General features: G+C 36.6%; 1 protein-coding gene across 2 annotated transcripts in view; it reads right to left on the reverse strand.

Annotated features, from left to right (window-relative positions):
- eys (eyes shut homolog (Drosophila)) overlaps positions 1-25,175 on the reverse strand; it is a 207,487-nt gene that overhangs the window by 120,504 nt on the left and 61,808 nt on the right. For both annotated transcript variants that reach the window (XM_023963743.1, XM_023963742.1), the window contains 5 exons: positions 20,088-20,201; positions 17,057-17,254; positions 13,767-13,888; positions 10,526-10,647; positions 9,164-9,423 (listed from right to left, as the gene is read on the reverse strand). In XM_023963743.1, the coding sequence (XP_023819511.1) occupies positions 9,164-9,423; positions 10,526-10,647; positions 13,767-13,888; positions 17,057-17,254; positions 20,088-20,201 (816 nt within the window). The remainder of the gene's footprint in view (positions 1-9,163; positions 9,424-10,525; positions 10,648-13,766; positions 13,889-17,056; positions 17,255-20,087; positions 20,202-25,175) is intronic.

The following is a 25,175-nucleotide window of genomic DNA, read 5'->3' on the forward strand; positions in this document are numbered from 1 at the left end:
GCTCAGTCCAATTGGAACCTAGACCACCTCAAAAGATGGGTCTGAGAGCGGTTCTTGGTCCTGGACCTGGGTTCGCTTGGGTGTATTCAGTCTGAAAATCTGTTCCGGATTATCGAGCGAAACAAACTCTGGTTCACTGTAAGCATACCAAATATGTCTAATCTGAATACTCCCTTAATTACAACAAATGGTTGTGTGGATTCTGATATGGCAGCTGAGTCAATACTCTGGAGAACTGTCCGTATTAATAAAGATTCTTGGCTGATGTTTTGCTATGCTGGTCCATATGTTTAGGATTGAAGATTACTTTAATAGACATTTATCAATTTTTATCATAGAAGTAGATATAGTTACATGTATGCAGACTATGTTGTGTCAAATTGTGAACACCTAGCTGCGATCGGTGCACCCCTCCCCCCACCTTGAACAGCTTTTTTTCTTTCTAAAATATATTTGTTTGATTGACACCAGAGTGCCTTGGGGTCCACAACATTGCTTTATACAATAACGTAACATTGAGCAAATGACCCTTACAGAGATCATGTCGCTTTCGAGCACAAACACAAGTCCATTCTTTAAAAGTAGAAGCCTGTTAGATCTGAATTAGCCACATATTCTGAAGTTTTAAAAGGTTAAGTTTGCATGGAGCCAAGACAATCGTGGCTTTGAAATGTCCTGACCAAGTGTTGTGCATTGCCTGACCTTAGAAACAAAAATCCTACCTCTGCAGTAATACTATCAAACGTTTAAATACAAGGGTAAAAACCAGATACCATAAAAAACATTTATTTTCACTTTTGAAATGGTCAGATTTTGGCTCAAAGCTCAACACATTCATTTTATTTAAAAAAAGGAATTTATTTCTTTACAACAAAATTTGTATGATAGCCCATTTTACAGTACGACTCCCAATCCATAGAAGTCAACTCAATCTATTGGCAAAGTGAACGTAATGCTTCTTTTTGAGACTGTTTTGAGTTTTCAGAGCAACACTCGGAAAACCTCTGCTAACATAATCCCTCTCCCATGAGGTTACATTAATAAATTATTGTTCTTGATGCAATGCATAAAGAACAATGGACCCTTGCCCACACCACTTTAAGATTCCTGAATCTCATTACTTGAAAGATTACTTGCACAATTTGGATAAGTTTTCCTCTTGGAAGAAACGTAGTTTTAAAAAGTAATAAAATATTACATTGTTTTATGTTGTTTTTTTTTAAGTTGCTTTTTGCGATGTTATTGTTGTATTGTGTCATTATGGGTAGACATTCCAGCAGATGGCATCTTTAAGTTCAAGCATGACTCTGCATTCTACCAGCCAGTGGAGAGAAGGAGGGGAAAAAAAAGCATTTGATAAAATTACACTTTTGTGTTTGTGGTGACACAATATTTACATACAGAACAGCACAAACGTTAAACAATGAGCAATATCATGCAGGTCTGTTAGTTTGATGGATAATTGTATTCAAGAAAGAAAAAAGGCCATCACCTATCTGAGGACACACTGAAGCATAAAGCAATTTTTACAACTGACAATCACAGCAAGCAAACGCTTGTGTGACCGTGCCTCAGTGCACAGACAAAAGCCCTTTTTTTATTATACAGTACACAAAAGAGGCTCCTGCATGAGTGGATCATCATGTTGCATTTTTATCAGGAATGTCAGAGCAGTCATTGCTTCACACAAGAAGCAAGCTCGCTGCTCCAACAATTCCTCCTAAACGTTAACCCGTACAAAGATTGTGTTGTTTTCTCCTGATACTGACTGTCCAAGTTGGGTCTTTTTTCTGACTTTTCTATTGTCTGTTGCTCTGCCAAACAAAAATAAACAAAGACACTCATCTGCTTGTTGTCAGTAGGCTGTCTTTGTTTCTAGCTGTAGGATGTTTAGAAGTGAATCCAGTGTTCACATGGAGTCCACTATCACGCTTTTGTGTGTCCACCACAGAAAGTGAGTATAAACAGGAACAACGCCAACCTCTGAAACTTCACCAGCTGCTGTTTTTAAAGCATAGAACATTGTATAATACAGTTAAATACACATATCTACTTTTTTTAATATAAACTAAAATAGTAAGGCCATCTGTCAAGAAATTGTGGTGTAGGACTCAATATGCAGGAGACCAGGCTTGGTGGCGTAAACTTAAAGATTTCATAAATAAAGGTACACATGCCAAAACCCATGGAGAAACAAAAAAAGATGATCTGAACAGAAAGCCATACAATTAAATACCCTGAGGGTAAATAACAGAAATGAAAACAGTTGTGGATGCTTAACATTAACCTGGTGTGACTGCCACCAAGCCATGGTCTTCTGCATATTGGGCCCTGCACCACTAGTTCCCAACACTAAACTTTTGATATTTTTTGCTCACTAAGGAAAGTGCTCTCATTTATAGGTTTAACATGTTTAACATATTATTGTTCGTTTGCATTTCCATGCGCCATCACATTCAGGGTATTAGAGTAGACACCAGTTTATTAGGATTTACATGCTGTTGGAGCTACTTTAAATTCTTTACTGCTGGTGCTTGTTTGCCCTCGTATGATTCTTTTTTATTAATTATTTTATCTTTAATATCTTTGCTCTTAGTAATTGCTCTACGGGGGCAAACAGTAATTGCTGCCACTTTAAGTCACAGAATATTGGCTTAGCCACATTAGGTTGAAAGGATGAGCCACACCACACATTTTCTAATTATATACCATGTGCAAGTGTGTTGCATGTAACTACTATGCTCTAAAGGCTCCTGCCACCTCAGCAGACACATTTGTGGGAAAAGCTCAGTCTGGCACTTTCCTTTAGTTTATAACGTCTTTTTATTACTGTTATTAAATGTGTAATGAGCCAACAAAACGGAGAACTGTGAATGTGGTTTGCATTAAATAATTGATAAAGCCAGAAATCATAAAAAACAATAAAACAGCACTTCATAAAAAACACATAAAAACAGCAGGAGTTCAGCTGACAGATCATGTGTGTGGTATGTTGTGTGTATTACAAAACCACAACACTGATACTTTATTATCGGCATAAATCTGCATTTCATTCATAAACTGCAACAAGTCATTTTCTACTTTGTCTATAAACGAGACGATGAATGAAATGAGGACGGCACATCTCAGGAAACAAGTATTAACTGCATCTTTTTCAACATTATATTATGCATGTGTCAGTTCTCTTGCTGGCATAGCTCCACAGTAGCTCATTAACCAACTGTTTGGTAGGACGCAATCTCGATCTTGTGGAAGGTGAAGGCTAGTGTAGCATGCCATGCAAATAAAGGGGTTTGCTCTCCATCTGGCCAGAAGCACCTCTGGGAATATTTTGAGCTACAGAAACAAAATGGTTTTTGAATGAAAAGGGACCTCACAGTGCTTCTCAATTAATTCCCTATTCTGCAAAATTCACATTTCTCAACATCATGCAATACACTAGAGGTAAACTGACTGCCTACCTGTCAAGACGCTTGCTTGCTTCACTGAAATAGGAAAACTTGTAACCACTATAAAAAAAGTGATAACACTTTGAGATCATCTTTAGGATAGAAATCTTCAAAATGTATACTTTTTTTTAAAGTATGGGCTTAATTGAATGCATTTTGTTTTATCCATATAAGTAATGTACAATTTTTTATAACTTGGTTAAAATCTTTGAGGAAAAAAAAAAGGTCCTTCTGAAGAAAAAAAGTGAAGAATCTTCAAACGTTTCCAAGAACACCAACGCCTGAAGACTGTGTGCAATACTCAAAATGTGATGCAAGTCTAGTCGAGTGCAATCTGGCAGGAGTGATGCTATGCACTGTTTGTTTCATTTGTTGTGGTTGTCGGCTGCTAACCTCACTCTGGCCTCTTCCCATTTTCAGGTTGCTCTTCTATCAGGGTTGGCACTCCCTGCCGAGGCTCCTCATTAAAAGAAAAGTGAAACATCTGTGCTGGTCAGGCACGGTGACTTAAGCCTCCTGGCCAAACCCTTAGCAGAGCCACTGTTAGTGAGAATAAAACCTTCCTACAGGAGGCCTCTAAAACATGGAGGCTTTACTTGATTTTTTCTTTCAAGAATATTCTATGAGCTGCCTCAGGTTTTATTTTGCCCTCAAGGTTCTCACAGGGTTCCTTTGTAGACGGCACTCATTTCCATTGTGGCTGCATTTTACAACTTCCTTTAATGCTGCTCCCAGTAGAGACCTTCTAATGGCTGTCTTTTAGATCCTGTGAAACTGATGAACACTAAAATTGCTAAGTCAGCTCTTTGGAAAGAGATACATTGTTTTAGGCAATCGTCTTGGGAAATCCATGTTTCTTAGCTTAATTTTGCATTTAGTCCAGATCCTTTCATAAAAAAACTAACTAACTCATGGAAGAAGAATTTATTCTGTTCTTAGAACACCTGCCAAATTGACATCAAAGACTGTTGAGGACTAACTTGATAAAAAAAAGGTTTGATAGACAAGCTATCTCAGATGATAAGATTTTTTTAGACATATTAATGATTTCACAGGAGAGCACCACCGCTTTGCAACGTGAGTGTCTTTAACCCTTTAACACCAGAGCTGTTGCCGGCGACAACAAAACAGTACAGTGGTCCCCAACCTTTTTAATGCCATGGACCAGTATGACGTCACACTAAGTTTTCACGAACCGGTCTTTAAGATTGTAGCAACACTGCAATGAAGGAGGAACAGAGACGTGACAAAACGAACCCCGAGATTTTATTTTGACACGCATAAAATTCTACACACGTGTTATCATCCTCTCCCCTTCCCCCACTCATGGTGCAAAAAAGAAGTACTGTCTATTAAATGTAGCTTTCTTTTTTTGGAAGTCGAAGGCCCCTCTTCTGTCTCCTGGTTGGTTTTCCCCTTGGCAAAGAAACTTACCAAAGATGTTTGATTTTCACTCAGTTTGCGAGCTCCTGGGTTTTATGTTAGCAGTAACCTATCACATGACAGAAAAGAGCGCCTTGGCCTGCGTCAAGGGTGACATAGACGGATTTTTAAAAAAAATAAATAAAACATCTATCAGATTCCGAAATAAATAAAACAGAAGTAATGCAAGGTACCAAATGACCCATGGATTGGTACCGGTCCGCTGCACGGGGTTGGGGACCGCTGGTCTAGTGTACTCTAGTAACTTCATCCATTTACGCAATTAGCGTTATTGCAACAGATTCTGACAAAGAGAACAGCTGTTTTTCTCTACTGTAAATTGTTGCATATTAGTGTTAAGCTGCTTTTTTCAGCTTCAAAATCCGTTGGAATTACGTTAAGCGTTTTAGTGTATTATAATGTTAATTCTTCACTATAAACAACCCAAAGCAATTCCTTTCGAGAGATGTTACATTAATAAATGATTCATGGTTTTACACCCCCCCCCCCCCCCCCCCCATGATCACCCTCCTATCACCCCTCTCTCTAACATCCCTTTCTCTTCTTTCCTTTTCCGTCCGGTCCAACACAAAAGATTTTCAATTATGATTAAAATGAATAAAGTTTGGCCTCGTAAAAGGCCAAACCACAAAAGGGGTTTATTCAGACATACCTCTGGTTTATCTGAAGAATAATAACCCCTGTTGTTAAAGTAAAATATGTCCAACACAAGAGGCCTTCAGCTCTTATCTGTCTGCCCAGCTGTTGGACAGGACAAGTAAAAAAAAAAGAATAAATAAATGATTGTTCTTGATGCATCACATGAAGAATATTTTGATCCATTCACGCGTATCGGAGCATTCCTGTAAAAACCTGGACTCTGAGCACTAGCCCCTCCCAATCCCCAAATATGATTGGGTCCCCACATTCATACCTATGAATGTGAAGGAACGTCCCCTTCCAAGAAGAGTCTGCACTGCCAGAACCACCCCAAGGCTAACACACACACAGTGTCTCTGTGGAGCTAGCGTTGATCGGCAAAAACGCTTTCATGTTTACATCGACTCTGAGAAGAAGTGTTTCCTCTGGCACCTAACAACAACAACAACAGCTCGCTTTGTTGCATAAGACAATGTCTTGTAAGTAATGTGTTTTAGGTTGTGAGAGATTTAGGAGTTTGTTCAGCCTTCTCTATATGGATATATTTGACTCTGAAAGGCTTACAATAGCACAACATCCTTTAAAAGGCTAAAGAAGCATAAGTCATGGTGCTGCTTAACTCTGAAACTAAGAAAACTACTATGAAATGTTTATGAAATGAGAGGACACAAACCACAAAATAACACAATTTTATCAACATATTCTTACCAACATGTTTGGGTTAATACGGAACAAAAATTCCTGCTGACCATAAACAACTGGACAGTTTCTGTCTGAAGATCCGTGCTCTGTGCTTTCTTCATCTGATCTGGGTTCCAATGACCATATGTTGTTGTCTAACTCAATATTAACCCTTCGATGAACCAAAAACAAACATGTTCCCCTCAAATAAAGAACAGAAAAAGGTCAGTGTAAAGAATAAAGTGGATCCATAGCAGTGTAATTCTCTTATACATCAACCTGAGAGCTGCTTTGAGTATTTCATTCTGGTCTGTTTTTATGCTCAATACCAAGTAAAAGCCAGTGAGATGTGAGCTATTTCAAAGAATTTCAAAGCAACTCCTTTTCCTTCATTTGCTTTCTCCGCAGGCTATCCGAAGCAGGCGTAAACACAACTAAATGCTATGCTATGTTAACGTCAAGTTCACCTTAAAAATATTTAGTGTCCATCTTCAGCATGTAGGATGAGATTTGCCTGTGGCACCTTATCTGGCAAACATATGCAGACAATTTTTTAGTGAATTAGTCCTATAAAAAGCAAGCCCTGCCCCCTTTTTTTTTATTATGTAAAAAAAAAAAACAACAACCCTACAATGAACGTCAAATCACAAACGCTCACTTGCTGCAATACTATAGAATGGATTTGTTGTGAATAATGACGATGCCCATGCAAAGTTCTTGCTTTAATGTATGCAGCCAGCTTCTAATTTCCTATTCCTCTAAAAGAAAGCCTTCTGAAACAATCCCTGCTGCTCTATTAAGGTGTCTTTTCATCTGCGTGCTTACCGAGCAATTAGGTACAGCATAAAGCAATACCGCCTGAATGAATCTGAATTCTAAAATATCATTGGTTTGAAATCTGCTCTGTCAAAGGCTCACAGAAAAATCTGTTCTAATTAAAGGAATTATTTATTCATGTTTTATGAGAAATCCTTTTAACAAATTAAAGTCAAACTGGATTTGTATTTGTTTTCTTTAAACTGATATGATAGATTGAAATCAGTGCAACCTTATTACTTTAAATATGCAAATTAGGGTAATAATATAGTTTGTCTTAAAAGACTTGACATTTTCAAGAACCTGACTTTCTCAGTGTTATTATCAATAATGACCGGCAGCAGTTTCATTCCTTTTTATGCGTTTATATTTAACCTTGAGAAGTTCTGTAGATCACTTGAGAGACAGCCCTGCTGCAAGATTCTGTGATACCAATAAAGTAAAAGCCTCTTTATGGACATATAAATCTCATGAATACTTTAACTGTGGCGTTGAGATGTGTCGGAGCATTTGTTTTGTTTTTATTATATTCTTTTTCTAAATACAAATATGTAGTATGTCATTGCAGATGTGACATTTCAGGACACAGACGGCAACAATCTTAAATATTCTTCTGTTTAACTGTAGCTAAATATCCGGGCTTGAAAATCCAAGTGCAAAACTCATTTTAAAAAATGCTCTTCTATCTGTAATATGTAAATAAATGACAAGCCTGAAAAAAGTAACATTTAACATAGAAAACTTAATAAAATTATTCCTATATATTACTATGGCACATTAAGCTTTTGTCTTTTTTTGTTTGTTTTGTTTTTCAAGGGGAAGTTTTGCAAAGGAATTCGTTTCTACATCTTCCCTGAAGTGCAAATCGCATCAACAAGTCACTTGACGCAAAAACATTTTAAATATCACTACAACAATTAAAAAAGCAATACAATTCTTTAAAAAAAAAGACGTTTCCTGGACAGCCGAGAGGTGGTTTCTCAAAAGTGTCCTGGAATTGTTGTTTTGATCTTTGATATGTTTTTTTGTGTCAAGTGATTCGCTGATGTATTTGCACTTCAGGGCCATTGTATGTTTCTGTATGTCAAAGCCTTCACTTTTACCATCAGACAGAAAAAAAACAAATAATATTTCGCCACATCAAGAGGAGATGATGGATCTGATAAGGAATATACATAATTGATCAAATAAATGAAAAAAAAGATAATTGACAGCCATTACACATTTAGTAAGTCTAAGTCACATTCTTTACATCACAGTCTTTGACATCAGTACATATTTTTCCACTAAAATCTATCTAAAACATCCCCTGCTAGCCTTCAAATACGTCATCTTTTGGGTTTTCATGTTCAGCCTCAAAACAGTTTGTTTTCTCAGCGTTCCTCCCTGAACTTAACATCACCATGTATTAAATATGCAACATTTTTTTAGAGCAATTACTTTGGTAAACCTGGAATAAAAACATAATCTAGCAGCTTCATAGAATTGAATTCATGACCTACAAAAGATCAATGAGGCACATTTTTAGAGGAAGGACTTCAAGAGAGAAGCTCTTAACCAAAGAAAATCCATCGGGAGGTGATCAGAGCAGCAGTGTGCAACGCAAGTGTTGTGTGTTATGAATTGTTATAAGAAATATTATACTACAATGTTCCGGTGCATTTTGTGCAGACCAAGAAAAAATGATTTTACTGTTGCTTTGGTCAAAACAAAATAAAAAAGTTTTGCATGGAACCTCAGCTGAAGGATAATTTTCGTGCATAAACAATATGGATGTAGTTCGAATGGGATGTTAAAGCCAGGAAAGACTGAAAATAACTGTTGAAGCCCACACTTTGATGCACACAATCCTGTTTCACTGATCATCCATTGCCGTTTTGATTGCAGTGTCAGAAGTACATCTCGACAGAGTGTTGCACAAGTAACCAGTAATTGTCTCTGTTTAAAACTATGTCTGTTACTTCATAGCTTACAATAGGAAACGCACATTAGTTTTGTGGAAAGAGACAAAACAGCATCCTTCTCTTTGCTTCTACTACAATATCTAAAGGGAAAAAAAATTATGTGGAAACAATATAAAGCATCCCTAAATGAAAGCAACATGAGGATGAGGTTGGGGCAGTTTTCTCACTCACCAGCTGAGCATCTGCAGGAGGCTGTTCCGTTAGAGCGTGTCAGGCAGGTGGAGCCGTGTAGGCAGGGATTATGGAGGGGGTCACATGGGTCATAAGATTGGTCGCACAAATGGCCAGTAAAGAAAGGGGGACAGGCACAGGAGAACTCCCCAGGTGTGTCCGACTCCTGACACTGAGCCCCATTTAGACAGGGCCCAGAGTCACACTCTCTAACATCCTCAGCACAGTCCACACCTGTCCATCCTGGTAAGCAGAAACACCTTGAAGAGACCAAACAGGAGATTTGGTTCTGAAAAGTGTGTCCACAATACCACAAAGGGTAACACTCATCAATGTGAACGTGTTTTCAAGTAGCTCTGGAAGTTGTAACCATGATTCCGGTTTCTCTGGGTTTTCTTTGAAGTCAAAGCCGCTTCCTCCATTTCCTTAATGGATTTTTTTTCCCCAAAGAAACTATACGAAGATGTATGTTTTTATTGACTTTGCTAGCTTTGGGTTTTTAATTTAGTGATTGGAGCAGCCGCTTTAACACAAGTGACCGAGGTAAACGACTTGTCATGTGTCAAGAGTAGGTTACAGACAGATGTGGTGGACGGAATCCGATACTTTTCTATTCTAAAACTTCATTCAGAATTAGAAGATTAACAAATAATCTAAGTTAGTGTTTGATTATTCATTTTGTTTGTGGCCCCTTTAGCAGGTGACTCATGGACTGGTACCAGACCACAGCCCAGGAGTTAGGGACCAGTGCTTTAAAACATTTAGAAAAAGTGAAAGCAGCAGTATAGTTTATAGACTCCCAGTGCTGGCTGTCATGTAAGACAGCAAAGGACATTTTACAGGTAAATGGTGCTACAGGCCACAGACGCTGTTAAATGTGGACAGCTGACTTCTGGAGCCAGGAGGATGGAGTGCTGTATAAGGGTTCAATGAAAACATGTCAGACAAAAGTAGAAAGATTGGGACAGAGGAACAGAGAGATGAACTGTGTGTATGTGTGTGTGGATGTTCATCTAAAGCAACTGCACTTGAGTTAGATGGACATTTTGCTCGACGAGCACCTTGTATTCTTTTTCCTATCCCAACATTTCCACCCTTCGTACTTCTCCCCAACGAGAGCAGGGCATTGGCCCAATCAGATACAGCAGCTTTTTCCTCCAATGACTCACAAATTCCCCTGGAACCTTTTCCTGCTGTGAGCCATTGATTGACTCATTTGTTTTACCTGCCATCTGCAATTCATTATCTCCCCAGCTAGTGGAAGGACATATTGCTATCTCTGAGCAGCCTCTTATTCTGCATTTATAAGGCGACTGATGCAGCTTATGGGGACGGTGCCCCCGGGCCATGCCGCACACATACCTGTAGTTGTTAAGAAGGTCTGTGCAGGTGGCGTTGTTTTTGCAGGGCTGTGATAAACATTCATCAATTTCTTGTTGGCAGTCCGCTCCCTCCCATCCTGAATGACAAACACACTCATAACCCTGCATCACAAGAAAAGATGCACCGTTAGTCAACCACAATGCAAATATTTTATACCTGCACTTTGAACAGACTGTACTTTGAAAAGTTAAAGTGATATCATGATTCATAAGGAGCACTTTATACACAAATGGCAGCAGTTTTTTTATTTATTGTTGTTCAAGAAGCCATTTTTTGTCAAGTTTGTTTCTTTCTATCTGGTGCTTTTAAAAGAAAAGGGAACATATTCAATGAATTCATTAAGAGAAAGGGATATAGAAACATTTAAACTGTTTTGTGGAATCTGTTCTTGGAGAAGAGTCAAGCTTTTTCTACATTTCCATATTTCTGCTTTTGCAGATGTATTCCTCTTAACACCCACCTTATGGAAAATACTAAAGCTTGTTTTTTAATGCCATTTAGAACCGACCATATGTGCCTTTATCAAGCGAATGTGTCATTACTACTGAATCTGTTTGGAAACTAAGAAAGGTAAAGGTAAACTTTATTGTCCTCAAAGAGGAAATTTGTTCTGGGCCATAGAGCTACAATCTGTATAACATCCGTCATCATTCATTAAACACACATCACATACATGATAAAAGAGCAAAAAGTGATTAGAAATGCAAACATGTTCAAAATGATTAATCTATAAAACTAATAAACATCTTTTTCATAGTTTACGTGCATAAATAAAGGCACTTATTTAGTTAATCTTTATAATAATTGTCTTTTCCCTTTAAAATACCTTTAAAAGAACATTTTGCATTAATAAAATAAATCCAAGCTAGGCAAAATTTGTTTTGAGGGGGAAAAAATGCTTTAAATATAAGTAAAGTTTTTTCGAGATAAACATGTTTTCTTTGGTGAATGCATGATATTAATTTTATAAATTGCAAGAATGAAGCAATAAACTCCATCTGATCTATATTTTGGACTAAAGGCCCTGATGGTGTTGTTGGGAAATGCCGGTGCTTCATGATAAATTAGATACCTCCTGGAGACTCCAATTCTTTACCCCTAGCAAAACAACATAATTTCCTTTTTGCTGGTAAGTCACCTTCAGGGACTGAAGCTCTCCAAAATATGCCAAAGCTCTAAGGGACACTGTGTTCAGAGATAAATGGCTACACTGTAAACACGGCTGAAGAGGTTTTTAGAAACTGTCTGTATTTGAATAATGAGTAAAATAAGATCCCAAAAAAAAAAAAAAAAAACTTAAAACAGACCAGAGCCATCCCGCTTCATTCATATACTGCACCAAATCACTCTAGAAAATGAAATGGTTTCAACATCAGTAAAGCAACAATTTAAAATCTTTTTGAACGAAAATGTTGTTACTTTCTAACAGCAGCTTTACAATTTACAAAAAAGTGTTATTGTTGTTTTTTTTATATATAAAAGTTGGAATAAGCATTGTATTTTAACCTTGCAATAAATGCATTGAATTACTTGAACGCCCTCAAAACTTAACTTTTGAACGCTGTGCAAAAGTTAAGGCCATGTGACACTGCACAACGTCCACATATGTAATTTCAATGTTTCATGCTGCATGCATCATGTTTAGCTTTCCTTTGCTGCTACAGTCTAAGTTACTGCTCAGGCGGTTGTCACGGTAACATGACAACTTTTCTCACTTTTTCCAGGTATATTCACATTTGGCCGATTTTCCTCTGTGCGATATGCACAAAATGTACATAAAGTGGCTGTGTGACATGGCCTTTAAATGTAGCCCAAAGAAGGATTCAAAATTTATTTTTCATTACATAAGACTAAAAATAAAATTCCAGATTACATGGTTATTTTTCTGCTATTTTTTCTCTGTTTTCTCACAACTGCAACCTATTTCTTGTGTCTTAGTACTGATTTTTCACATTTTATTTTCCTCTGCATCTTGTTCTCTTATGGTTGCAGTGACCAACTTGTTGCTTTATGACAGTCGTTCCAGTGTTTGTGTATTTTTCTTTTGAATGCTCTGTCAGACCCTCAAACCAGTCAAAGCAGATGGTCGCCCCCAAAGAGTCTGGTTCTGCTGAAGGTTCCTTTACGATCCTTCATTTGAAGGGAGTTTTACTTCGTCACTGTCACCTTGGCTTGATCAGTACAGGAAATCTACCAAAAAATAACCCTCCAGTGTTAGCGGTTGGTCATTTAAATTGGCTGGTATTAAAATTACAGTGAAGACAATCTGCCCATATTGGAATCATCTGATCTAAATTAAATTTAAAGAATCAAAAATGTTTGAAAAAATCTGGATTATAACAGTTGTAATAATTTTAGTTATGTTTTAGAAATTGGAGTTCCGCTCTGAAACTGACTCACGATAGGTAAAATCTGCTAAGTAGAATTACAGATGTTGTAAGGCTGTAAAACTCCTCATTACACACTTCATCGACCTTTATCAGACATGAACATTTTCCCACTTTTCTTTTTTGTTTAAACTTGTTCAAACCTAAGTCCAATATCATAGAATGAAAGCAAACAGGTGCTTGCAATTGAACATTTATGTAGATAAATCAAGCTGAACGCATTCTATACAGGAGACACAGCATGGAGGAAATTTAAGCTCTACAGCCAATCGGGATGCAGAAAATAGTGCGCTGTTTAAAAAAAGACAAGCAAAAGTGCAGCACAATATAAAGGACCACTGTACTAAAAATGAAGTTAAGAAAATTATTTAATTTTGGAAAAATCTGGAGTAATTTGGATTATAATAATCAAGAGTGCATTAAATCTACTAGATCATGACAATAGTAATTAATTTAGCTCATTTTGATGTCCTGTATTTTGTATGGTGTGCCTTGAGACAACTTTGGTTCTGAATTGACACTCTATAGACTTCAGAAACTGAAACTACTATGCTTGAGCTTCAGACGACCTAATATGGGAGTATGGAGTTTTGCTTAGATGGTTTTTAAAGCTTTTTTCATTGTTTTTATTTATTTCTTTATTTTTAAAAAGATTAAAAAGATGTATTCTGTCCATCAATTTTAACAAAGAGAAATATTCATTTCGGCAAAATAAGAATGAGAAAACATTAGAGAATTTCTTTAAGTTTAAACTATGAAAGGCATACATATGATTAGTTTTTCTTATACAAAAGCAGTCTTCTGCACACAAAGGGAAAAGTGTTTCTTATCACCTCATGGAGGTCCTTGCATGCTGAGTTGGAAGTGCACAAATTGCTGAGGCAGTCATCGATGTCTTCCTCACACCGAGGCCCTGCATAACCAGGACTACAAAGGCAGTGAAAGCCATCTACGACTAGAAAAGAAAAAGAAAAATCACAAGGACAGTTGCAGGAAGTTGCATCATAAATTATTTTGCTCATGTCTCAATGGATTTTACCACATTTCCCCAGGAAAGTTTTAATTAGGAGAATATGACACAAAAGCAATTCATTTCCCCCCCCCCCATAAAAACACCATTAAAAAAAATAGTTCTGCATCATCAGAGAACCTCTGTTGCTACAACTGCTGTATGCAACAGGTCACCTTGTTGTGCACTTACCTGAGCCTGACATGCCAGCCACCTTTGGTTGAGCGTCCCTGCAGTGGCCATTCAGTGTTTCATTCTGTTGCTGTTGTTTTTTGCCCTCCATGTAGACTGGCTCTCCTACTTATTTTCATTGAAAGCCTTGTCAATTGCTATCAAAGCCTCACCATGAGAGAAAGCACTAAAAATTGGGAGGAAAGTAGTTTGGCAAGAGGAAGCCAGCTAACTTTAGAGGTATTCTTTAAAAGGGTGCTGTAAACGTGCCAGTTGTTCATCTCATATCTTATAAATAATGGCTCCCTCTCCTTAATTATTACCGATGTTAGAGAGGGGAGATCATTCGGTTTCTCCTGCACAATGAGTGTATATGCAACCACTGACAGAAGTAATTTCAGTCCTTACAAGAGCAAATGTATTGCTTCCCCAGTCTGGGTCCCTGGATTCTTCATTTTCCCAAAGATTTACCACATAATCTGAGCTGTCACTCTATCCTTTTCTATGTAGTTGCAATTATTCTCATGACACGCCTTGAATTCCACATGGCAGCGACATTACTCATCTCGGCCACTAATGCTCGGTGCTGCTGTCTCTGGTGGCTGGCCAGCTGCAGCTGAGCCGGCTGCTGCTGAGCCAGGCCTGGAGGACCTTCTGGCCTTCAGGCCTGGCTTACTGACCAAAGGTCACCTGCCTGAGCTCAGAAATGGTTGGCACAGCTGGTGGAGGCCTGCTATTGCATTTTTATCATTATTATTCACTGCAGCCGGATAATATGTACATATATTTGGGGGTTGCTGTGCTCACAATGTTTTAGTTGTTTTCCCTTTTTTTGTATAGGCTAAAAAGCAGATCATAATGGCCCCTCATATTTTCTTTTTCTGAGCTCAGACTATTTGAATGCTGTCAATTTAATTTTAAATGTAACTATAATGATAACAAATATAATTTCAATGGATTAATGTTATTTGAAAACATGGAAAAGAAACACTAAATGTGAGATTAGGTAACTTTTTTAAATATACCTTTACAAACTGCCTGACTTTTCTCTTAATTGGGATTTTATTGTACATTTTATGTCACTGTCTACTTTTCTAGTGTTTAGCTTGATAACTTTTCATTTTTGTAAAGTTTTCACAGTTTACATACAAAAGAAACATGAAAATGACATCTAAAAAAATAACTGCTGGAAGAAAAAAAAATACAAATCTATGATTTTGAAACACTGTTCATTTTTGAAAACCTACAATTCTAGAATATAAACCCACAGTGTCACTAATAATAAAAAGCCATTTAAAATATGGATTTTAAATTTAACAACATTCAAAAATACAAGAAAAAAGAATAGGGTTTCAAATATGACTGGGAATATGTTTGATACAAATGTTTGAAGTCTCATGTCACCCATTCAGACATTTTTTTCTCCGCATACTGAAATAAAGCTTTTAATTGTTATTTTCTGTAAAAAAGAAAAACTCAAAATAGGTGTATTTTGATTCAGACTAATTATACTGTCAAGAAGGTGTCAGCATCTTCTAGTATTTTACTAAATTCTTCAACAACTTTATAACTAGATATCTTATCTAGATTTGATTCTTTATTTATGTAATCAGTGAGTGTTGTCTCCTTTTTTTCATTGCTTGGAACAAACCAAGTTAATGTAATATTTTCATTACACAAGTATTTACTGTAGGTGCATCCACAATCTGTCAGTATGCATTACAGTAATGTCATACAAAAGTTTCAAAGTAATTATTATTTAAATATACTTGCTGCTCGCATAAAGATGTAACTCATTCTCATCTGGGAATGAGTTACATTTTTATTCTCACTTTCACTACCGCTATATCTATAAAATGCTGGTATTTAGGTAAAGGCCGTGTCAAACAGCCACTACACACAATATACGCATTTTCCATTCAAGAAATGTCAGTCTTTTGTGATACATGTATGTCATCCATAAGTGTTTCTTGCGTTCGTCATTTGTCGATATGCACAAACAGTATGTCTGTTAAGGGTTTTTGCCGAAGGGTCTTTGTGAATTGAGTTCTGAGCCTTTTAAATTTTGGGTCATTTGAGAAATTACACACTTCATTCGTATTTTACGTAGTTTATTGAAATTTGTGGCTTTCCACAACTGTTCCATGCACAGTTCATGCATGATTCACGCATTGTGTGACGGGAATATATATCGGCTAATCTTTCACTCCTCCAGCAGTACATGGAGGAGTGAGGGGGGGTCTCCTGCTCCCCCATTCCGGCCTGTTCGGCTCTCTGTGGGGGGTCAGGTCTTTTGCAGGGCAGTGTACAGCGGCGCGGGCACGGACGTGATTCTGGACGGCGCCTAGCCGTTGACTATAACTGGTGCAGACTAAGGGAATCAGACTGTTTAATTAAAACAAAGCATCACAAAGGTCAGCAGTGGGAGCTGACCATGGTGCTGACATGATTTAATTTCTGCTCCGTGCTCCAAGTGTCAAAGTGAAGAAAGTCAATGAAGCACAGGTTTACGTGTTCTTTGCGTGGTTTATCCGTACTTCTTCTGTGGTTTTAAACATGGTTCCCTCGTGATACTTCAGTAAAAATGTTATTGTTAAAAAACACAAATTTTCTCAATTTTTCCAGGTACATTAACAAACGACCAGTTTTCATCCGTTCAATATGCACAACTTGTATGTAGCAGCAGTGTGACATGACCTTAAATTTTTATGCTTTTGACTGTCAAAAGAGGGTTTATAAAAAATTGTAATTCAAGAAGATTGCCCCAAAACATGGATTCAATACTGGTTTTCTCAATTTTCTAATTAAAATAAAACATATTGCGTGTTATTATTATTGCTTTGTTTTCTGTGTAAATGCACCATTTAGTTTTTCCCTCGTGTAGAGCCTTTTACTAAAACATCCAACAGAAGTGTTTTTTTTTTTGTTTTTTTTTTTGCATACCATCATAACAAAAGCCATGAAAACAGGGGTTGGAGCTACACTCATCCACATTGATTTCACAGCGGGGGCCACTGAATCCACGGCGACAGAGACAGCGGAAACCCAAAGGGAAACGCTCCTGGTCCAGCTCCTCCATGCACACTGCGTCGTTTTCACAGGGATTACTGGCCTCGCAGGGTAAGAACTCACAATTATGCCCTGGAGCAAGGAAAACAGGCAAACGCGGGGGGATCATCAAGCCAGAAAGAACCTCTGTACATCCATTAATCTTTAGATATGGGTACTAAAGATTTAAACCTATTTGCTGCTGCTTTAACCCTGACAACCTATCTGAGAGATGCATTAGGGACTATGAGAGAAGTCATTATCTTTTAAATGTCACTAGAAATTGTATCTAGATAAATCCATTTCACTTCACTTAGAATTAAAAAAAGAAAAGAAAAATACAGTTCTTTTTGCTTACATATATACATGCTTGTTCATGTATTTATCAATTTAGGTCCTTTTGTTCTTTATTTTTCCACTCAATTACCGATGAAATTAGTTAGTGTCAAATGCCTGCCAGCAAAAACTAACCTTCAACTAACGCGTTTTCAGGCTGCAGAACTGTTTTTTTGATGGATATGTGCTGTTAGTGTTTTGGAGGCCTGCAGGAAAGAAGAAGTAATTCTTGTGGCAAGACATAATGATTAATGTCACTGGAAATCACCTCACGATCACCAGATTAACTGCCTGAGCACCAATTTTATTTTCCCTTCCTCTTCCTTTGTGTCAAATGGAGTTGTCTGAAACTGAAGGATTAAACAGCAATTATCAATTACTTTAGTATGTGAGATATATATCCCTATTTTTTTTGGAGACACCAAAAAACAAAATTATTACAATTTAAGGTTATACTTTTAAAATTTGGACTTTTACCTCTTAATTGTATTACTTTTTCCTTGTAATTTTCTTTTTAGCTTTTCTTCCACAAATAATATGACTGTATTCTCATAAAATTATGACTTTTTACAACTTTACTCTCGTAAATTTCTTTATTTTTAATTTCTTGCTAGAATCACAGTCAATTTTTTCCTGAAAAAACAGGTGAAGCTATTAAAGTCAGTGGATCTTTTTGAACACATGCTTTTTTTCAGTGCCACAAAAAAATGTGCTGTAGGCCTGAGGCGGGAGGTTTTACTCCAATCACTTGACTTTGATGAACTCAAGATACTTTGTCTAGAGTCTGTAGTTACACTCACACGATCACCGAAAAATTGAAGAGCCCTTTATAATCCATACAATCTAACATTTCAGCTGATGTCTAGAGAGTCTTTTTCAATATAGTTACATCATTTTTCTCATAAGGCCATCTATTTTGCAGGTACTTTAGTAGTTTCAGTATTAAAAGGTCTTTTATTGCAGTTCTGGGCTCATTTAAGTTGTTTTAAACAAAGGGACTGTTTTCTTATTGAAGGACACTATGTAGTGTTTATATATGAACTGGGACCTTTAGAATAAAAGTTCACACACTTAAATCACTCCCTATTGATTTATGTTGCTTTTTCCATAAGAACTTGAGGCATTTTCCAAGCTCTTTAAAACAAGTCAATTCAGTCTTTGAAATATTTTACCTTTGAAAATCTCCATTCATGTTACATTATTTATAAGACAAAATGAAATTTAAAAAACTCTGGGGATGATAAGCAACAATAAGTGTTGTCTCATTACCATTGCATAGAATTATGAGAAAAGAAGATGTGCGGCATCTGTATCTGGTTTAATGCTATATTTTACTTTTGGAAATGAGGTGTGCTTGTTCATGAACACATTTGGTCTACAAAAAAAGTTTTTGCGATGACTAACATCACAGTTATCATGGTTACGTACAGACAAACTTATGTTTGCCACATGAAACAAGTCACAGCATTATCATGTGATTAGCATGAATTGTAGTCGCCTTGATCATGTTTTTTTATAATTCCTTCTTTGGTCACGTGGTTAGTTAAGACGCCATTTAGGCGCACCTGTCACCTGTGTTAGTTTAGTTTGTTGGTTTTGATACAGAGAGGGTGCACAGGGCCCAGTATTTTTTGTTGACCGCTTTTATACTTGATTATGAACTCTGCTTTGATGGATCATATCAATCCGTGGCAACGATGAAATGGAATAAATAACGACACACAAACGAAGTGGATTTCTTGGTCATATTTTTTGTGGAGCGCGTCTCAAACAGGACCTGCCGTAGCCTCTCTAGCGGCTCATAAGCCCGCAGCCGCTACATGAATCCTCTTGTTTTTAGTGACAGGCGTTTTTATTCTTTTCATTTCGACAGAAATTATTTCCTGCAGTTTTTGAAAGCAGCAAGTGATTCTTTGTTTACAGGCAATTGCAAGTGCGGGTTTGTGTTTATCCCCTATACAATCTACACATGTTTATCTTTGGTAATTATACAGATATATATATGAATGTTCTGCATAAAATGAAAAACTGTAGCCTTTGAACTATGTCACACCAGGCTGGGTGATGTTTACAATTACAGGGGCATTCAGTGGCAGGCTTGGTCAGCCAGAGCAAATTGATTTGTGATCACATGCGGTTGTTGAGGCATTCATATCATTAAAGCCTTGTTTTTTTGAATTGTGTCATATTTTTCTTTTTATTATGATCCAATCTAATATCAGAATAAACACCCTATGTGTTAATTTTATAATAAATAAACTTTTTAAAATGATAACAACCACAAAAATGCTGATTATAATTACTAAGTGGTTGTAAAAATGTAAATTATTAGGATAGATTTCAAAAAGTACACTGAATTTAAATTAAATAGTAAGCATTTGATTTCCGATAATGCAACAAACTGACGCAAGATGGGGGAAGACTCCATTACAGAAAACATTACTCAGGTTCTCTTTTTTTTAACCAGAGGCATCAAATGAAAGTGTAGTTATTTTGTTTCAACTTGTAAAGCAGGTCAGGACAGGTGAAAAAAGTACAATGGTAAGTTAATTAACTTCCCTTTTTTTGCCCTTTTGTCAGTGCTCATTACCTCTGAATGGAGCCACACACTGGCAGAAGTAATTACCAGGTAGGTCCACGCATGTTCCTCTATTCTTGCAGGGAGATGACGCACACTCATCAATGTCAAGTTCGCATTTTGGACCTTTAGACAGAAAAAAAGGCAAATAAAAGTACTATAATAAACAAAAACAAACTGTTAAAAAAGTTAAAATGAAAGTTGTGGTAAATCAGTGTAGCATTTGAACTTTAACCCTTTGGAACATAGGGCCTAAAACTCTGTTTCTGTCTACTTTTGTTTCTGTATTTTCAATTTGAAAGACTATTTTCTTGCTTATCTGGTGTCATTTTAATCAGCACAATATCACCTATGAGACACTTACTTTATTTTGGTATTTTTCCCTTTTCTATTCACAAACTAGACAGAAATTCATACAAAAACAGAACATTCCGCTTGGAAAAAAGTGAATAATTTCGCTGTGGAATGTTCAAAATGTTCAACAAACCATTTTTACAGTATAGAATAAAAGGTTTGGGTGTAATTTCCTAAAAATGACAAGAACACATTTTCAACAAACAAGTAGATTTTTTTAAAATGAAAATACAAGAAAAATCTCCAGGTGAAATTCACAGATTTCCTTGTGCCAGTTTGTGTTTAGCTGAACACATAGGGGCACATTAATTCAATTCAATTTTATTTGTTTATCTATTTATTTATTTTTAACTTGTCCTGTCCAACAACTGGGCAAACAGATGAGAGCTGAAGGCCTATTGTGTTGGAGATATTTCACTTTAACAATAGGGGTTATGCATCTTCTGACAAACCAGAGGTATGTCTGAATAATCCCCTTTTGTACTATGAGGCCAAACTTTATTAATTTTAATCAAAATCTTTTGTGTTGGACCGGAAAAGGAAAGGAGGGAAGAAGAAAGAGGGATATTAGAGAGAGGGGATAGGAGGGTGATTATAGAGGGGGGGTGTAAAAACCATGAACCAGCATAAAGCAACAAGTTTCTGGATGTTTAACATTACGGTAAGGTTCAGATGTAATACAAATCACAAAGGGCGGGGCCTGTCCACACACACACACTCAAATGTTATAAACACACCTGTTGGCTCCAAAAATGTAAAAATGTACACAATACAAATACTGTTCCCACACGCAAACTTATGCCTTCAAACCAACTAGTGTGAAACATTTCATTCAATCACGCAAACTAGTTGTGCAAAGGTAAGCTAACACCGGTGCTCAAGTGATTGTTTATGTTCTTCTAAAATGGATTATGGAATGTAAAAAGAAGGAGGGAGAGTGCCCAGCCATCCCCACACCAAGACCCCCGCCGCAGCAGCTCCAGCAGCCAGAACTCCCCAACGCCACTCGGCAGCAGGTAGAGAACAACCGCCCCCCGGGCGATCACATCCGCCACCCAGGCCAGGGCCAGCAGGACCGCTGCGGGGCCCCCAGAGCCAGAGAGCAGGGAGGCAGGGGGGGACAGAGAGTGCATTTAATTCAATTTTATTTATATAGCCCAAATTCACAACAACAACAATGGGCATTACAGGTCATACGGCGTATGATGTGACCTTTCTTGTGTTGTTATTCAGGCAGTGTCTGTTCTTCTTCTGTTTGTTTGGCTTCAGCTTCAGCTTCCAGGAAGCAGAAAAACTTGGAAATTGTCTTCTGGGTGCTCTGCTGTGCATGTGGTTTTTTTCCTGGAATTCTGTTTATTTATTTATTTTGCATCTTTTTGTGTTTTGTTGTTTTTTCATTAATTTTCCATATTGTGTCAGTGAAAAAAAATAACAAAAACAGTATGGTTTGATCCAGCTGGATTTCAGATGTCCTCTTTGGCTGGAATCAGCTCACAGGCGTGTCTGACTGCTCGTCTCCCGCAACGGCGGTGGTGGTGTGTGTGTGTGTGTGTGGGGGGGGGGGGGGGGTTTGGTGTGAATTGCAAAGCTTTTTGTAATTTTTAGATAATGCTGGTGCTTGTTGTTCTAGAAAAATCATGTCACTCTCCATCCCATAGTAAAATACTGATCTGTTTCCAAAGTATTCCTGGTATCGACGAAAAGCTTCCCGCCGCCCCCCCTCCCACAGCGGGTCCTCCCTGCACGCTGCAGCCGTCTGATCGACGTTCATCTACCGCCTCATTAATTAAAAATAAAAGGTGGCTTTTGTCCAGAAACTACAAATAATTGCCATGATCTCTCTTTTATTGAATAAAATCTCAATTACAGAACAGCAAAATGAGTTGTAGTTTATTTTAGATTTAGTTTTATCATGCTCATCTCACAGTCTCTCGGCAGGACATCCATCAGTACCAAAGGCTTAACCCAGCGTTAAATTTCTAGGATTATTTACTTTTCACATGATTTTCACTTTTTTTAGTGAAAGGTTACAGTTCCTATACTGTTTACGGCAAGTAAAACTGTTGGTTCAAATCAGCAAGCACATCTGTACTGGAGATATTAGCATAAAAAATTGATTTCTCTTTTTTAACAGACAACATACTTAACGGTCCTCTTAAACTTTATATTAAACTAAATTTTTAGTTCTTAATGTAGATCGTAATTCAAAAACCATCCTAGCAGTACCACAAATATTAAAACTTTAGCTGCCTAAAATGTAAATCTAATAAATATTCAGAAACATTTTTTCCCTTTTTTTGTAGATGTTATCCATATTTTGACTAAAAAGAAACCAGCGTTGCAAGACTGATTGTTATTGCTGCTCATAACCAAAGAGAGGAAGAAAAAAAAAAGTTTTTTTTTCTATGAACTTAATTAGTGATGTTGCACAGATGACTTTCCTTTGTTGGTAAAAAATGTTATATCTGTGTTTACAAAAGCATATTTAAAAATGAATTGCCATGATTTTTCAGTCAGCTCCGCATTAACTGGCAGGAATCACTGCCATCTGTGGAGGCACACTTAATGCAGACAGAAACGTATAGCTCTTTAAACAACATATGCTATCATCCAGATTGCTTAATTCCCAGGGAAGGTTATGCTTGTTTTAACAAAAGCACATCAAACCATATGATGCTGTCATGCACAGTTATGCTGTAAAACAGTTGGATAGTAAAGTGCTTAACTTGCTGTCCAGCCTTTTATTCCCTTTTAAAACATTTATTGCATGAGGAGAAATTTTACATTTCTTAATAAACAATTCTTAAAGCATATAAAAGTGTTGTTAAACTGTAGTGGAAGTTTTCTAAAGGATAATGTAGGTAGATTACAATCTCCTCTTAATACTATACTTTATTCTAAATGTTGCTATTTATACAGATTCATGAAAAATGATATTATTGTTATGCAATAAAAGAGAGTTTCCGATTTGTTTATGGAATTTGAAAATGATGTTTAATGTGTAATTTATTCATTTTGACATAGTAATTCTAATAAGGAAAAACGTACTATTCAATTTATCCAATTACATTTTTAAAATGAAGATGAATAACTAAATCATAAATTGCAATGAAAGTTTGCTTTGATGAGTGACACCCTCCTGTATAGTTTATAAAATGATAAAATAAAAATTAGGGTTGTCAAATCAGTGCAGTAATCGTTTTTAATTACTAACAGCTTTTTTTCTTGCCTTATTCTAATTTATTTTGTCAAATTTATCATTCTGTTGTCAAATATGGCGTCATCAATTTGCGAACTTCTAGTTCTCACCACAACTAAGCCAAAAAAATGCTACAGCTATTATGTATTATGCTGATTATGTATTATGTGATCACGTCTGACGATAAACTGTGGAATAGGGTACATCAACATATGTAATATGGTGTTAATAGTAATATCATCATTCTAAGTGATGTAAAATTAGTGGTTAATATTTTTTGGGCTGCTGTTCTTATGTGTTCAAGTAGAGCACTCTGGACCCAAAGTTTATTTTTATTTTTTTCTTATTCTTTAAGATTAAGAAAAAAATAGCCCCTTGATGGTGTGAAAGTGGAGGTTGCAATAGTCTGTTTTAATGAAAAAACTTCAAAAGGGCACTCTTTACATTGCCATCATGTCACAAATTGAATTTGCAAAGAACTCAAAATAAGGCTTTTCACAGCAAATATTAGGTTCGATTACAAATAGCTTATCTTGATAGTTGAATTATGATTATTAACCACACAAAAAATGAGCACTGATAAAAAAAAACTGCAAGTGCAAAAGGATCCGATTTGGCGATGGCAAGTTATCACTGACTCCCACTTTTTTTTTTTTACAGAGCTAGTATACACACAGCAGGAGTTGTTTACACAAAATGTGTAGCGTGCCACCAAAAAGCTGCATGATTAAAAAAAGCAGCACCGGTTAAGGTGCTGCTTTTTTTTTTGTCCTCCAAGGTGCCACTGTTTTAATCATGTGAAATCCAGAAGCAGTGTTTGTGTCCTGTTGTTAGGAACAATGCTAACTAGTTCCTTCTATGCTATTTATACACGGCATGTTTGTCTGTGTTATAGGCTCCCAAACTAGTGCAAATGCATGCTGCACGAATGTAAAAATATAAAAAATAAAAAAATAAAAAAACTTTGCAAAAATTTATATAAAAAAGGAGAGAAACGCAATTTGAATGGGTTAAATGTGGAATCATTTTGTGGCAAAATGTACATTTTTGTTGCATGAAAAAAAAACCAACAAAGGCAGCAAAAAATTGTTTTTGCATATTCCCATACTGTGCGTGGCACAGTTGCTGTTAGTTTTTTTTATTTTCCAAAAATGTATGCCTATTGAAAAGAAGAACTAATTTTTTTAAACAAAATCATAGTGTTTTAAACAAATGCAAAAACAAATAACATTGTTCAACATATCTATTATAATGTAGAAATATAAATATGTTTTTAACTTTCGTTCAATTTCTAGCTGGACTGGTCACATTCTTATGCAAGTTTTTGCCACTGGATGTTACTAAAACAAATCTTTGAATGAACAGTAATTATAGTTCCAGTTGATGATGTGGTCCAACATGTGGTTTTTATTGCTTCATAAAAAAATATTTAGTTGCATTGTTAGCTTAGTTGGAAACTGAGCTGATGTTGGGATCATTTTTTATTGTACATCAACAAATTTTACAGTGTGGAGTTACCCTTGCCTTTGGGCTTCACACCCAACAAT

This window comes from Oryzias latipes, chromosome 15 (assembly GCF_002234675.1).
Source record: "Oryzias latipes chromosome 15, ASM223467v1".
Classification (NCBI taxonomy): Eukaryota; Metazoa; Chordata; class Actinopteri; order Beloniformes; family Adrianichthyidae; genus Oryzias; species Oryzias latipes.